The 14,983-nt window shown below is 49.3% G+C and overlaps 6 protein-coding genes across 6 annotated transcripts; 3 read left to right on the forward strand and 3 right to left on the reverse strand.

Moving 5' to 3' along the window:
• Positions 1-451: 451 nt before the first annotated feature.
• On the reverse strand, positions 452-1,606 carry EDB82DRAFT_492650 (ATP synthase complex subunit H-domain-containing protein). Its single transcript, XM_025734932.2, has 3 exons — positions 1,574-1,606; positions 1,418-1,511; positions 452-1,114 (listed from the first exon to the last, which is right to left on the reverse strand). The coding sequence occupies exons 1-3, from the start codon at positions 1,598-1,600 to the stop codon at positions 846-848; spliced, it is 390 nt and encodes a 129-aa protein (XP_025587848.1). The 5' UTR covers positions 1,601-1,606; the 3' UTR covers positions 452-845.
• A 279-nt stretch (positions 1,607-1,885) lies between these two features.
• EDB82DRAFT_492654 (uncharacterized protein) lies at positions 1,886-4,032 on the reverse strand. The gene is made up of 3 exons (XM_025734920.2): positions 3,626-4,032; positions 2,786-3,561; positions 1,886-2,707 (listed from the first exon to the last, which is right to left on the reverse strand). The coding sequence occupies exons 1-3, from the start codon at positions 3,660-3,662 to the stop codon at positions 2,357-2,359; spliced, it is 1,164 nt and encodes a 387-aa protein (XP_025587847.1). The 5' UTR covers positions 3,663-4,032; the 3' UTR covers positions 1,886-2,356.
• Positions 4,033-5,793: 1,761 nt separating this feature from the next.
• On the reverse strand, positions 5,794-7,332 carry EDB82DRAFT_421595 (kinase-like domain-containing protein; the record flags this gene model as incomplete). Its single annotated transcript, XM_065607603.1, has 1 exon — positions 5,794-7,332. The coding sequence occupies one exon, from the start codon at positions 7,330-7,332 to the stop codon at positions 5,794-5,796; it is 1,539 nt and encodes a 512-aa protein (XP_065465946.1).
• Positions 7,333-8,691: 1,359 nt separating this feature from the next.
• On the forward strand, positions 8,692-10,623 carry EDB82DRAFT_108130 (WD40-repeat-containing domain protein). Its single transcript, XM_025734898.2, has one exon. The coding sequence runs from the start codon at positions 8,885-8,887 to the stop codon at positions 10,439-10,441; it is 1,557 nt and encodes a 518-aa protein (XP_025587845.1). The 5' UTR covers positions 8,692-8,884; the 3' UTR covers positions 10,442-10,623.
• A 90-nt stretch (positions 10,624-10,713) lies between these two features.
• On the forward strand, positions 10,714-12,656 carry EDB82DRAFT_492665 (cyclin-like protein). The gene is made up of 2 exons (XM_025734887.2): positions 10,714-11,354; positions 11,452-12,656. The coding sequence occupies exons 1-2, from the start codon at positions 10,890-10,892 to the stop codon at positions 12,301-12,303; spliced, it is 1,317 nt and encodes a 438-aa protein (XP_025587844.1). The 5' UTR covers positions 10,714-10,889; the 3' UTR covers positions 12,304-12,656.
• A 1,707-nt stretch (positions 12,657-14,363) lies between these two features.
• EDB82DRAFT_492671 (uncharacterized protein) lies at positions 14,364-14,981 on the forward strand. The gene is made up of 2 exons (XM_065608412.1): positions 14,364-14,520; positions 14,578-14,981. The coding sequence occupies exons 1-2, from the start codon at positions 14,491-14,493 to the stop codon at positions 14,770-14,772; spliced, it is 225 nt and encodes a 74-aa protein (XP_065465947.1). The 5' UTR covers positions 14,364-14,490; the 3' UTR covers positions 14,773-14,981.
• The last annotated feature ends 2 nt before the right edge of the window (positions 14,982-14,983 follow it).

A 14,983-nucleotide genomic window follows, 5' to 3' on the forward strand; every position in this document is an offset into this window, starting at 1 on the left:
TATACTTGGTGTCTTTTCCCGATTTCCAAAGTCTGATATTCTCACACATACAAACTTGATACCAGCTCAGCAGCTAACTACCACTTCTCTATCCCAGAATGGAACTATGTTGTTCACTCCTGAGTTTATTCTGAGCTTGTCCGTGTTAGATATAGTAGACTATCGTTGGCTTCATATGCAGCCTTCCGTCCCTCCTTTGTGGTTTGTCAATGACGTTGGTTGCCACCTGACGTCGACAGCTCAAGTTGGTGCAATGTAGCAGAGCTCGAAGCATAGGTGTCATTGACACATGAGCCTAGAGACGCTTGAGGCTCTGCATACCACTGATGTCAGAAAGCTTGGGCAACGTTGACCGTGACTATCGCGATGATCAGTAGATGGAGGAAGGCCTGCCTGTGATATATCTACGATACATGATTTCGATTGTACAGGAATTACTGGCGGTTTGGTAACACGTTCGAAAGAGAAAAAACCTCCTTGATGTATTCACAATTCTGCAACACATCATATCAATGTAATGGACAGTCATTAATAGTAAAAGATTGCTTGAGCTTCATTTAACGTTGGCATTTCGCAATTAGTTCCTACAGGCAACCGAAGGCTGTATTTTAGGAAAAATGTACACAGGATTCTCGTCCCCAATCCACTTGCTTCAGCTCCTTCCTGGTCGCATCCCGGCTCTTCATCCCCGGACTGAGTTTGGTATCAGCCCTCCCTCTTTTTCTATCCCCGAGTGACGGCAGCTGAGCGGTGAGAAATGAGACACCCTCAAAATGTTGCTGCGGTACGGATAGTTTTATGAGCCACCCTCAAATGGTAACGGAGAGTTTAAAAGAAAAGACCGCTTAGTGGTGAGGCTCCTCGTCCTCCTCGGCCTCAAGCCAGTCAGCAACCTTGGGGGCACCGGCAGTCTGGGCGGAGGCGTCTTGACCTTCGATCTCAACAGCCATGCTCTCGTACTCCTTCAGGTTGCCGGCAAGGTCGGTCTCCTCGGGGGAAGTGGGGGTCTTGGGAACGCTGAAGGTCTGGACGTTGCCCTCGGCATCGGACTCCTTGACGGCGGGGATCTTGTAAGCCTTGAGCTCCTTGAGGTAAAGCTCCTGGACGAAGTCGGCTGTAAGAAGTATGATGTCAGCAATTGAACATTGATCAGTCAGTCAGGCCACATTTTGATAAATCGGATTGCATGGCGTAGTTCGGTGAGAATGTCGGAAGAGCCACGATTCGGTCGTTTGTATTTCATATGTCATACCGCATCAGAATGATGTTTGACGACGTCGGAGCTTAGGTGGAGCGCAGGTTCGGCTATAGGACAGATCCGACCGGAAGAAAATAGACTGGACAATCGAAGAGACCGAATCGCGACGTCGGAGGAGATTTTTTCAAAGTGCAGACAGCAATAATAGCAAGATCTTACCTTTCCTGGAGACGGTAGGAGCAATGAAGCCCCTCACCTGGACGGCATTGGGTCTGGCGACACGAGAAACAGCCGCAACGGCGGAGCGAGCGCGCTACAAATTTATCAGTCCTGAACTTCAATAACAAATATTGATAAATGATGTGCAGTTCTTACCGTAGCCCTAGAGAGTTGGATGAGCATTTTGAATGGCTGGTAGAGGCTCAATTGGGGTGACTCCGGGGAGATGGAGATGGGCGGATTGAGGGTTTTGGGGGAAAATTCGTGAGAGGTTGGCAAGCACTATTGGATGCTTCCTCGCCCCCGGTTAGAGCGCTTCGGCCTTGCTATCGTGCGTGTTGATGCCTCAGGTTTTAGTGCTTCTCAGCGGCTACCGGAGCATCACGGGTGATATGCACGTGACATGTACGATGGTTGATTGGCTGACGTTAGAATCGGATCTTGGTTTTGACCCTCCCATCTCGAACGTGACACTCGGGACTTGATCAACGACGTCAAAGCTCACTTACACGCATCATTGCTATATGACCTGCTTCTGACGCATGAGTTTAAGGGTGTTTTTGGCTTTTTTACTATTCTCTTTACATCGATTTCAATATCTCTCATTATGCCCAATTAGGCTATGCGACCGTTTTGTTCTTCAAAACTAGGGTTCATGCATGCATATGTAGTGCGTATGACGACAATGTAACCAAACAAAACAGGTGCCCAGCATTATATATAATATTTAGTCGGTCAATACAATTATGCACATCTGCTAACTCTATAGTAAGATAAGAAGAAGAAACAAACAAAGAATGGGCTAATAAACAATAGCCTCTTTCAACTTATAGGATTCAAGCCCAGTGGCCCAAAGATCCTTGGTATCACAAGTTACGAGCTCCGAAACACCTTGAAAGCACAACAGCTTCTGCCACTTTCAACTCCGGCCGAACCAAATTATCGTGCCTCCTCCTGAGACATCTGAGGTGAAATCTGCTTAACACGAGAAGCCGATCGTCGCCTCTCGCCAACAATGGCAGCACCGAGGTAGAGCACGGCAGCAAGACCAGCAATGACTGAGTACGCAATGATATATGCCTTAGATGAGTTTGCGAGCTGCAGACCCAGGCCACCGTTTACGATACCGATGATCATGAGTGCTCTGCCAAACCAGATATGAACATGGCTAATGATGCCTCGCCCGCCATGGCTGAGGAAGTATCGGTGATGCATGTAACCAAGGATGGGCTGAAGGGTGATCAGAGCACAAACTGCAGTACCCATTCGGGTGTGAGCTTGCTTTCCCCACTGGAGTAACACATTTGTTAGTATTGATACTTGGGTAACGTTTTGTGCGAGTGCGAGTGCATCTCAGGGCAAACTTACATAGCCTCCGTCTCTGGCATAGACATATCCAAGTCCAAATCCAGCCCACATCAGGAGCAACATAACGACCTGCCAACCGGCGTGGATGATCCACTTGCCAAGCATGGGCATGAGAACGGCGCCCAGAGGGTATCCAGCGATGAATACAATAGACATAATGATACCGTGAGCCAGCTTAACCGTGCTGCTTGCACCGCGGCTGGATGTCTCGGACGCAGCGCCACCAGAGCTGGAGCTGCCTTGATTTGTGTTGGTGGAAAGGAACGGGTTGCTATCGGAGCTCATCGAGGCTTTGGCAAGGTCGACATCAAAGGTAGCGTGTTCATCGTGCTGAGAAATGGCTTCGGAGGGGCTTGTCGAAGCCAGGGAGTCGCCAGACAGCCAGGCGGCGATCCACAAGTCAGAACCCTTGAGGTTCAAGTTCTTGCAGTCGTTGCATCGAACGTTGGCAATCATCTCATTATCCTTGACTCCCGAACCTTCCAACAGCTCGAGTCCATCCATTTTCGAGTACCTGGGCATTACATTGCCTGTTCCTGGTCTTGGGCTCAGAGTGACGTTGCCCTTTCCGTCCTGGTACATGATGAACATCTGGGAACCAGACATTCGGTCGCCGATACCGAGACCTGCCCATGACATACTTGTTGGTGCCTTGAGCTGGAAGTAGATGGGGCCGGATCCTGAGCTGGCGGAGGCTTCTGGGACGCCCCAGGTGAAGCAGACTTTGCCATTCTGTGGACAGAATTCAGATGTTATGGCGAGTGCGCTAGGAGCACCTGAAAGGGTTGTGTTAGTTCAAAGTAGAAATAAATATGCTTGATATGGTAGAGGTCGACTTACACAGCGCCGCTAGCAGTGAGCTAGTTGACCACTTCATTGTTTCTTTTTCTGATGTGAATAAAACAAGTCAAGCTATTAGACTAGTCTTTGACTTTATTTGCGAATGAGGAAATTTTCTGTCGAGATTGGCATGCTTACAGGAGGGGGCAATGGGTAGCTCATATAGAAAAGTAAGCAGCACAGATCTAGATGGTGACCAGGGGGGCGTTCCTTTCCGCTTCGAAACGCTCCATTCTGCGGGCTGAGCTTTCCACTGGTTCACTGAAATAGGGTAAATAAATGCTTGGCTTTTTCGCTACACGTAGCAAAAGCCACGCTTGCGTTGTACCACTAACGTTTACCTTTCTTTCTACATACCAAGGGTCTCTCGGCAGATGACAATTCAGGTGCCGTCATTAGAGGCCTTGTTTGACGCTGTCGTCAGCTCAATCAAGCTCGCTTGTGCTCGGATCCGCCCTTGATATGTCAAAGGGCCAAGATTAGACAAGCATTTTAAGGTTTCACCCGCACTGCCTCAGTCTAGATCACGGCAGAAATCTACATACATATTGCTATTCCACGGACAGCGGGTCGCAGTGCCGAGAAGGCTTGTAACGAGGTCGTTTGAGAGCTTCAGGGCACAGTCATGGCGCTACAGTGATTGGATGAAGAGCATCTTTGACAAGTCGAGGCATCATGACTTTGAAACTGTAGCCGTTAACAAGATGTATTGTGTGCCTCGAGCCCAGCCGGTATCCGAGCAGGTGGGCGAAAAACGGCGTCTGTTTCAGTAATATCTTGTTCAAATACGCGCTCACTCTTTAACAGTAGGGACGAATGTGATACAGTGAGTTAATAGGCGGCCGCCCACTACAAGGATCTCCCCGCAGGACAGTTTATTAGGTAGCATCTGTAGATTTGGTGCCTCCACGTCGGGATTCTTATTCATGGCTGTAACTGCCCGATGGGGTAAATGATCGATTTATGCTTCTTCGTCCGGAGCAATTGTCGACCCGAACTGGGGCATTATCCCACTAAAGATACAGACGAGTATCCGTATTGTCTTTAAAGCACTGCTATCCCACATAGACCACCGAAACCACAGCCTTCTCTATAGGCTTCACCGTATCGTGTTTGATTAGATTGAATTTTGCATTAACCGACTCTTCCTATGGCCGCCCAATAACATTGTTCTCGTTTGCAACACCATCAGGGGTCTGGAACTCTGAATACCTCATTAGCCTCAATGAGTACGTCACCTTTTATTCTTCAAAACATGCCAATGGAACCACGGTAGTTTTATCAACCTTAAAAATTTAAGAATATCCCGATAGCTAAGAGCTTTAGCTTGATTATTCAATCATCACAAAGCAGAGACATCAATGATGCCAAGACATTTAACCTTGATCTCCATTCTCCTGCTACTTCCCAAGGCTTCATCGGCATGCAAATATTGACGCTTGGTATAGGATGCTTGCGCGGCCCTCCTTTTCGAGTTTGAGGTTATGCAACAGTCAATCAAATAGTTTACGCCATGAAGCTAGTCCTATGTAGTAAGCGAGAGCAACCAAGTCACTGGGTCAATCTCATGATAATCTTTCACATTAACTTTGATACTGTGCTCGCAGTCAAACTGATTGTGTTATTCGTTCAACAATTCTTCAACACCGTTGACTGGCCAGTCATCAATTTGATCAAAGCCCTAATACGTGTCTCAATTGTGCCGCATGCCGTGATTCCTGCCGCTGATGTGAGTGTCTATTTTACCGCCTCTACTACACCTTCTATTTCTGCTTTACAACTCCGAACATCAACACCACTAGTCGCGTTATAGCTCGAAACGCACATGCAGGTGCCAATCGCAACGCAAAGCCCCCGACTGACGTTGGTCTATCCAGCCCGTTAGTTGTCGCTTGTCCGGCCTTTTGCACGTTTTTGGCAGGCTGAAGAAGTATTACTGTATGAGCAAGGTCACTCGGAACTCGGAATCGGGTATCAAGAGATATGAACCTTATGGGATTCGATACAACAAGTTCACTACCAATATCATCTAAGTCTAATGGTCACGGATGGCTTGATCTTCTTGTAGTGATGACTCAAAGGCAAAAACAACCCGAAAACAGTACGCAGCAATCTTGAAAATCAACCGCATTCATCCGACTCCTCATCTTCGCTCTCAACCGTCATCATCATGTCTGCGCATATGCCGCAAACCGATCTTCGTTCAACAGGCTTGAAGACGCCACAAAGCTGAATCCACCAAAGAGCTCATCCTTAGGGAGACTTCGGGGCCATGCATCCTTGTTGGGCAGTACCGGGCTGATGGCAAGCTCGGTAAACTCGGGGGCGAAGTTCTCGGCCAGCTCAGGATCCGTGATCATAGGCTGGATCGGTGGCTCGAGCTCCCGGTCCGCGAGCTTCTTCCAGTCAATCTTGCGGAAGAACCGGTGCTTCTTCATGGTCGTGAGGTCATTGGGCATCACTGCTCCGAGGCGCTTCTTGGGATCCTTGCGAAGAAGTCTGGTGAGGAGATCTTTGGCATCAGCGCTCAAGAAGTAAGGGAGCACCAGCTTCTGCTTGACAATGTTGTCCTGGATCTTGGCGTGGTTCTGGCCACGGAAGGGCGGGTTTCCAGTCATCAGGTCGTACCCAAGAGCTCCAAAGGACCACCAGTCGACCGCTTTTCCGTATTTCTTCCCAAGCACAACTTCAGGTGCCATGTACTCGACGGTTCCCAGCATCGAGTTACAGCCCTCGGTCTGGTCACTAGAGACCTTGGAGAGACCGAAGTCGGTCAGGAGAAGATGGCCTTCGGCATCCAGGAGGCAGTTCTCCGGCTTGAGGTCGCGGTATACCACACCGAGATCGTTGTGCAAGTGCGAAATGGCCAGGAGCATTTCCGCCATGTAGAAAGCAGCTACAGTCTCGGAGAACATCTTCTCGGTGTCAAGGTGGGTGAAGAGCTCGCCGCCCTGTCCGTACTCGAGGATAAGGTACAGCTGCTCGTGGTCCTGGAAAGCGTAGAACAGCTTGACAACGAATGGGTGTCTGTTGACGGATTCGAGAATTTGTCGCTCAGTCTTGGTCTGCTCAATGAGCTTCTTATGGACCACCAAGGATGCTTTCTTGAACTGCTTTTGAGCATAGAGCCTTCCGGTCGCACGCTGCTTGACTAGAAGTACGGTACCGTATGTACCCTTGCCGAGGCATCGCAGCTGTTCAAAGTCCTCCGACGCCATCTTACGGTTCGGCGCAAGGCCACCTTCAAGGGTTCCAAGATATCCATTGCGCTCCCGAACACTCTCACTAGCGAAATCGTGCTCGAGGTTTACTTCGTAACTAATAGAGCTGTCTGAAATCTCGCTTCCAGCCTCACTACGAACATCCTCTCGGCTCTGTGTGCGGCTGATCATATGTTTTCGAAAATCCAGGGCGATGCCTTGCTGACTTCCAGAACGGCTCATGGATAAGGGGGATCCTCCGTCCAGACTAAGAGGTTCCATCTGCATGCGCAGCTTTGCGATGCCCGAAACAGCGGGAGAAGATGCTCGAATAATAGGGCTGCAGTTGGCGCTTACAACATCGTTGATGACGGTTCGTCCGGCAGTCTTTCGTCGGGGGGTAGGGACCTCGCTGTGTCCAGGGTCTGAGTCCTCGTCGCCCGAGGTAGCAGGTGTAGTCTGAAAGCCGCGGACGGTGTTGACCGCGGCAGGTGCGTGGCTTATCATGGCGGCCGGTATAAGTGGGAGTCTATGGGTTCGAGGGTAAAGAACGGCACGGTTATACTCTGGCAGCTACACCACGCAGCACTCGTCCAAATCAAGCTGTGGACAAGTGCAGAGAATCGTAATATTCAAGGAAATCCTCGTCGGCGCTCCGGATCTGCGCGGGGCTGTGATTCGAAGTGAGGCTCGGTACCGTAGAAGTTCACGACACGCATCTGGTATCGGAAGAAAGAAGTACGAAGGACGGCAGGCTTTGCTATATGCATTTGGCAACGGCGAGATATCGTGGGTATACGTTAAACTGTTGTTCACCAGGATGGTGTGAGGAGGAAAAAAGAGAAAGAAAGGGCCGCAAGACAAACGGATGGGTATTAGTATTTACCTCCACTAACAAAAAAATAGGATTTTTTTAGTGGCCTGCCCGTTTGGTGCCTTGCCTGCCTATTGCAGTGTCCCGGACGCTATAATTCCAGCTGTAACTTTCAGGCTTTTTTAGGCGGGCCCTGCGTGCATTGGCTGCAGAACATGACCTGCGCTGCGCCTGTAATGCAGCCCGTATTAGAGGTGGCCTGGTCCTGTGCGCCGGGCGCTCGGCTGGGCCGTAAATCAATCGACTTTTTCCTCTTCGTCTATTCATACCCCTGCTGATTGCCCGAGCGTCCACTTGGAACGCGGGGAGGAATTAAAGGCTCGGGGGCCCCTAGTAAGCGGGTGATACAGACAACCACTAAAGTATCGATATTGTACGTAAAAATAGCCCCTGAGACTATTACAAGTCATCATAATAAGCCAGCCAGGGGAATATGGACAACACATCATTGCCTCAATACCTACCAAACCTGGCTACTGGAACCTGGAATTTCACTCATTCGTTGATTAATTAGTGCCCAAGCCCAGGCACAAGCCGATACTATGGACCGTGAGAGACTGAGACTCAGGTGTCAAGGGAGACAAAGTTTGTCGCATTAATCATGGCCTCGCCATGCCCCTTTATTCTTGAATTTTGTGGCTGCAGAGCATGGACTTCTGCTGCTCCCTTGAATCATGTTATTGTTAGTGTCAATAAGAAATGCAACAAGCAAATCTCCTGGACGTCTCATGTTCCTGTGCATTTGGGACCTTTGTTCCTCGTGTCAGCGTCACAAGGCATGAAGTCTCCAGCCCACTGACATCACCAATAGCCTGGCAGCCCTGGCGCATGCGATGATCGATCATGTAGAAGTAAGCCATTGGTTGGTCATGTCATGTCAAGTTTTTAGCTTGTGATTCTTCAGGTACCCATTCAAACCCCAGTTTATCGTCGGCCATCGGCGAAATAAACTCCCGTCTCTTGTGCAAGCTCCCAGCTCGCGTCTGGAAATTTCACGTCTACCAATCCAAGCCCGCGCGCAGAACGACAAGGCTGTAGCCTATCATCAACGACATTTTGACAGACAAACCTTGATATCGCCAACTTCTCAACTGTGACCTGACAACAAAATCAACCGCATTAATCAGACATCGCACTCCTAATTGCAAGTTTATCATCTAAACAACTTGAAGCTCGCTAGCCAAGATGATGCACCCATCGCGGCAGGCGTATGTCGAGGATGCTGAACCTCAAGGCATCGCCCTTGAAGATATTCCCGATGACCACGACTATGATATCGCTATGGGAGGAACTGGTGTTCCATCCGAGAAGGCTTCCGCGATCCTTAACCAGTTCAATCGCAAACGCTTGGCGGCAACAATAGCAGTTCCTACAGATGATACACGAGTTCGCGCGAAGCTCCGGGAGATGGGCGAGCCTGTTACACTATTTGGAGAGGCGCTTGTCGACCGACGAGATCGTTTGCGCGAACTTCTCACGATCCAGGCCGAGATTACAGGGATAGAAAATGGCGATATCGATATGGGAGACGCCGACGACGATCAAGAAGAAGACCAAGAGGAGGAATTCTACTCACGAGGCGGCCCTGAACTTCAAGAAGCGCGATTGAAAATTGCCGAGTACTCTCTACCACGAGCGAAGCAGAGGACACAATTCCAAAAGGCCGAGTCCACGATTCCATTACGCACCCATGTCAAGTTTCGCAAACAGGTCAAGGAGAGATTACAAGCATTCGAACTTCAAGGCAGTCAGACTGTTGGTGAGCGCCATGTCAGTATGACACGTATATCGCCCAACGGTGAGCTGGTGGCCGTCGGCAACTGGGGCGGCCAAGTCAAGCTGGTCGAAATACCAAGCTTGAACCAAAAGATGAACTTCCGTGGTCATACCAACAAGATCAGCGGTTTGTCTTGGTTTCCCGGTGCTACTCTTCAGGAGAATAATGTGTCGCCCGATTCCGTTAACCTGGCATCAGGCGGTGCCGAGGGATCTATCCACATGTGGTCTCTGAACCAAGATACTCCCTTGGCAACCCTCGAAGGACACTCGCAGCGAGTGTGTCGTATCGAGTTTCACCCTTCCGGTCGACATCTAGCCTCTGCATCTGAGGATACTTCATGGCGCCTCTGGGATGTTGAAACAACCACAGAAGTTCTCCTCCAAGAAGGTCACTCAAGAGGTGTCTATGCTGTCAGTTTCAATACTGATGGGTCCCTACTCGCCAGCGCAGGTCTTGACAGTATTGGCAGAATTTGGGATCTGAGATCTGGGCGCACAGTCATGATTCTGGACGGACACCGCGACGGACACATCAAGCCTATTCATGCGCTAGACTGGAGCTCCGATGGGCATAGAGTGCTATCCGGATCGGCTGACGGTTGGATCAAGTGCTGGGATGTTCGAAAGGTTCAAAGAACAGGTGGTGTTGGTGCGCACACCAGCGCCGTCTCTGATATGCGATGGTACAAGGGTCTTGATGACCCCCTTACTGGTGTTCCGCCCGGTGTTGACGAGAAGGGCGCGCAGCTACCCAAGAAGTCTGGCACGTTCTTCATCTCGAGTGGCTTTGACAGAAACGTCAAGGTGTTCTCAGCCGATGACTGGACACTGGTGCAAACACTCAGTGGCCACACAGGTCCAGTTGCCAGTGTAGACTACAGCAGGGACGGCAAATGGATTGTCAGTGGAGGCCACGATCGCACAGTCAAACTCTGGGGGCGAAATGATGGCGAGGGAATCTAGATAATAGGTCTGGCTTAGACAGACTACAGTACAACTACAAGATACCCCCAAAAGTGCTAATAACAAACAACAAGAATTATTATTGTACTTGGGTACTCAAAATTGGCGTCAGCAGACAATCATTCCAAGTGGATCACTAGACTATTGTTTCATCCGCTTGAATAGAGTGACACAAACGCTCACTGGATCATGTATCCACTCTAGCCACTGTAGTGATTAGATAACGCCAAGGCCTTGTCTAGTATGTCCCCCTGCTTGCCAAACCGTTCAAGATCAGGTTCCTTTCAAACTAACCAGGCTCTAACTCAGACTTCGCATCACTTTCAACTTTTACGCCTCAACGGTCATTAATCATCATCACCACCTCTCTACAACTGTCGAATTTCTCCCATGAACTATTCCCCCTTTTGTTCAATTAATACCGCCAATCCAACCTGAATCGCCCGCCATGGCGAGCATCGATCGCTACCGACCTCCTAGGGAAGGATATCAACCTCCAGCAATGCCTACCGGCAACCGACCTGAGCGCGATTCAAGATCAAGGTCTCCCAGACGACGCGATGCTGTCCCCCCCGCCGTCCCAACCCCTCCACAACATTCTACACGAACATCTCCTCCTCGCCCCCAGGCGCGCCAACCCCAGTCGCCAGCGCGATCCGGCGCACAAACACCAGTAACCGGCTATAATCAATGGGCCTTCACGTCGGACGAGGTGCGTAGTACACCTAGTATCGTCGAGGGCATCACACCGGCCGATGAGCGGATGCGCAGGGCAAAAGGTGTCAATTTCATATACCAAGCTGGCGTCATGCTGGATCTTCCTCAAATTACGCTATGGGTAGCTGGTGCTTTCTTCCATCGCTTCTACATGCGCTGTCACATGGTGCAAGAAAAGGGCGGAATTCATCATTATGTGAGTTTTCCTGACTACGTTACTACAATTCCAAAGCCCTGCTCTTGACTGAGTAGCCCGAAAGTTTTTTCGAACTGCAACTAACACTGTAGTTCAGAACATAGCAGCAACAGCCCTGTTCTTAGCCAACAAGGTGGAGGAGAACTGCCGCAAGACAAAAGACATCATCATAGCGGTGGCCAAGGTTGCGCAAAAGAATACCAAACTTATCATTGACGAGCAAAGCAAGGAGTACTGGCGATGGCGAGACAGCATCCTTACATACGAAGAGGTCATGCTTGAGCAACTCACATTCGACCTGATGGTCGACAACCCCTATCGCCATTTGTTTGAGCTACTCGGAAAGCTGGATATAGTGCACAACAAGCACTTGCGACAAGCCGCTTGGGCTTTCTGTAACGACGCCTGCCTCACGTCTATCCCTCTGCTGATAGAAGCCCGGGATGTTGCCATCAGTGCCATCTTCTTCGCAAGCGTCCACACAAATCAACAAATCGACGACATTGGCGGCGAGCCGTGGTGGAAGCACTTAAAGGGCGACGAGGTCCTTTGTTCTCAGGCTATCGAAGTGATGCGACAGTTTTACACGGAGAATCCGCTTAGAAAGCAGAATCCGTCGCTGCCATCACCAGCTTTTCACCTTGAGAACACTAGAAGACGAGGCGACACCTTGCTAAGCCAGCCAGACACATTATCGTCAACCACCGGTACCCCACTGGAAGCCGAACGTGCGAGTCGGAGTCCTGGAGTGAGCTCCAGAGTGAACGGTGCCAGCAAGGATAGTGAGGGGCGACATTTGGGATCCCAGTCTAAACTCGACGAGAACGAAGTCGCATCCAAATCACCGCTTAAGCGAAGAGAGCCAGACGACGGCGACACAAAGAGTGATAGGGCAGAGAAACGAGCTAAGCTCTCGGAGGACGAAGAAGGTGAGCTTGTCGAAGATTAAGCCATGATATATCTACCATACAGTTATTGTAGAGTACGGGATAAAGAGGCGTTACGGGTTTCCTTGGGTTCATGGCACCCGACCACCTAGGGAAAGGGGTGGGTGTCTTGTGTATGGCAAAGGCTGGCTTTGGTCGAGCAAGCTATAAGAGAGAGCGCTCCCGAAATACGGCGTTCGGATGCAGGCTGTAGATGTCCTCAGCCATTGTACTCTGATTTAGCTCATGACCTAGGAATCTACCAAGATGAAATTGTTAGAAGGTGACATCTGGTGTCGCAAATACAAATAAATAAATAATTCCTGAGCTCGAAGTCTGTCGATGCAAAATCAGGTCTTTAACTATACCTCTAAGCACCTCTCTACCTCTGATGTTCACCCCGTGAATTACTCATGCAAATTTCAATATCCCTGCGCATCTTATTCCCTTCCAGTAATTAAGAAGTTGTCGTGAAATAACAACCCTTTAGAGTTCTTGCTGGTTGGTACACGATGGAGGTCGATACATGTGCATTCCCATAACGGAATAATGGCTTGTCCACAATATCACACTTCGTCAAAACTAGCTGACATTTAATTATTAAATGATGGTATTCAACTCGATACATCCTAAGACTGACCGCAGCTTTTTCCCATACTATTATTTGCTCAATAAGACGGGAACTTTTGGTTGGTGGTAATGGTTTTTTTATGTTGGCATCAAGCTACCCCATACTTGTCTAATACTTGCATTCTTCTATCCACGCACTCTCGGTTTCTTGTTGCCATGAATGTGGCTGGTCCTTCCTCTCGCCTAAGGCTCATAACCGAGAGCTCCTACCTCATTAATTTCTCGTCCCCAACCCAAGTTGCAGCAATGTTGAGAGCCTGAGGCTTTCGCCAAAGAGATTCTGCCGATCACTCACACTCACCGCCTTTAGGCAGCTCTATAAATTTCCGCCCGCGTCGCCTCAAGCTTCGCTTTTTTCTTTTCCTTTTCTCCTTAGCTCTCTTTGCCTTTTGGCTTAGATCAAGTGTAGTATCTGTTCTTTTCAGTTTAATCTCTGAAAGATGTCTAAGGACATCAACATTGATTATTCCTATTTTTGGTCAGAGGGCGGTTTCCTCTGTGCTTGCACACGATCTCGCCCACTGTGTCCCTGGTATTACACTGCCTCCAGGTGACGCGAACTACATGTGCTCAAGTTTTCATTGCTTGCTCAGGCTTGCCTGGGTAGTGAAGAAGACGGTTAGTGACGAAGAATTCCTGAATGTAAAGTTTTGTGCCGTGCTTCTGTTCCTATACTCTTGTGATATTGATACTGCGCCCGTGGGAGCTGTACGTTTGTTGAATGTGCGGGATGTTCCATTTACCTGTACACAGGTTATAGGCACCTACGCATGGTTTGCTTGTTTGCTGCTTGGATATGGTGCTTGCAGTTGCTCGTCTTTTTCACGCAATATAACTTTCTGTGATAGTGAGTCGTGATATCATGAAGTTTGAGCGGACGCCAGACAGGGTCAGTATAAGATCCGCGTACTTGCTGTAGCATGTTTACTCTACACTGGCTTCTTGATACAGCCCAACACATCGTTCTTGAAATTTAATCATAGGAGAGTAGTAGTTTTGCGTTAAGTTTTCCGGAGCGTCCCTGAAGGTTTGATCTTGCCCTTTGCGTGAATGATTCAGCACAGGCACACAGCGGGTAAGAATTTCTAGAATCGTAAATACCGAAATCACTGGATAAAACAAATACGTGAAGAGTCTGCCTCCAACAAAGAACCTTACGTACCAGTTATTGCTTTTATCTCTATTGCCATATACCTGCCAACGAATATCTAGCTTGTCGTGTGCTGTCGTCCAAGCAAACCCAATCAGGATTAGCGCCAATATACAGAAGCTCCTCCAAAAAGTCCAACTCAGGCACCTGCAACAAGCATAATAGCTTCAACCGATTTCCGCTAAACGAGCCCAACAATAACCTACGGCGCCCTCGAGAGTTCCGTACTCTTCCGATTTCATACTCGAAACCTTTCCTACTACGCTTCGCTGTGCCGTGAACACGCTTGACAGACATCATGGCTACCCTGGGCGGATATCTTAACAGTGAGACACCCCTCCTTGAGCTCTACCGACCTCATCAGCTTGCTAACACCCACCAAGAGAAGGTCTTGATCGTCACAGCCGACTCTCGTATTCTAGTCGGCACAATGGCAGCATGTGACCAAACAACCAACCTGGTATGAGCCCTGTATTTATCTCCTCCAAGAAAGCAAAAGCTCACCGCATGTGAATAGGTTCTGAACAACGCCGTGGAACGAATTATCCGAACCCCCGACGACGACGAGCCCTCAGCTCAAGTACCCCTTGGTCTTTACCTCGTGCGCGGTGATAACGTATGCTCGATCGGCCTCGTAGATGAGGCGCTCGATGATAGCATCAACTGGACAGAAGTCAAGGGTTCAGCGATTGGCGGTATAAAACATGTATAGACTACATTCGACACAGCGGAAAGCAGATTTTGCTACACATTCTCAACCTTTTTCTATTTCACGTATGTTTGTTTGCTTGGGGTACAGCATCCACGGCTGGAGAACTGGGAGTCTCCTGTCCCGTGGCACTGATGGGGTCACAAGGCGTTTGAGTACAGGGAGTTTTAGACAATTTATCTTGGCCTTCATTCACCACGGCAGAGGCTTTTTT

The sequence above is a fragment of the Fusarium venenatum genome, assembly GCF_020744135.1.
Source record: "Fusarium venenatum strain MPI-CAGE-CH-0201 chromosome Unknown EDB82scaffold_1, whole genome shotgun sequence".
In the NCBI taxonomy this organism is placed as follows: domain Eukaryota; kingdom Fungi; phylum Ascomycota; class Sordariomycetes; order Hypocreales; family Nectriaceae; genus Fusarium; species Fusarium venenatum.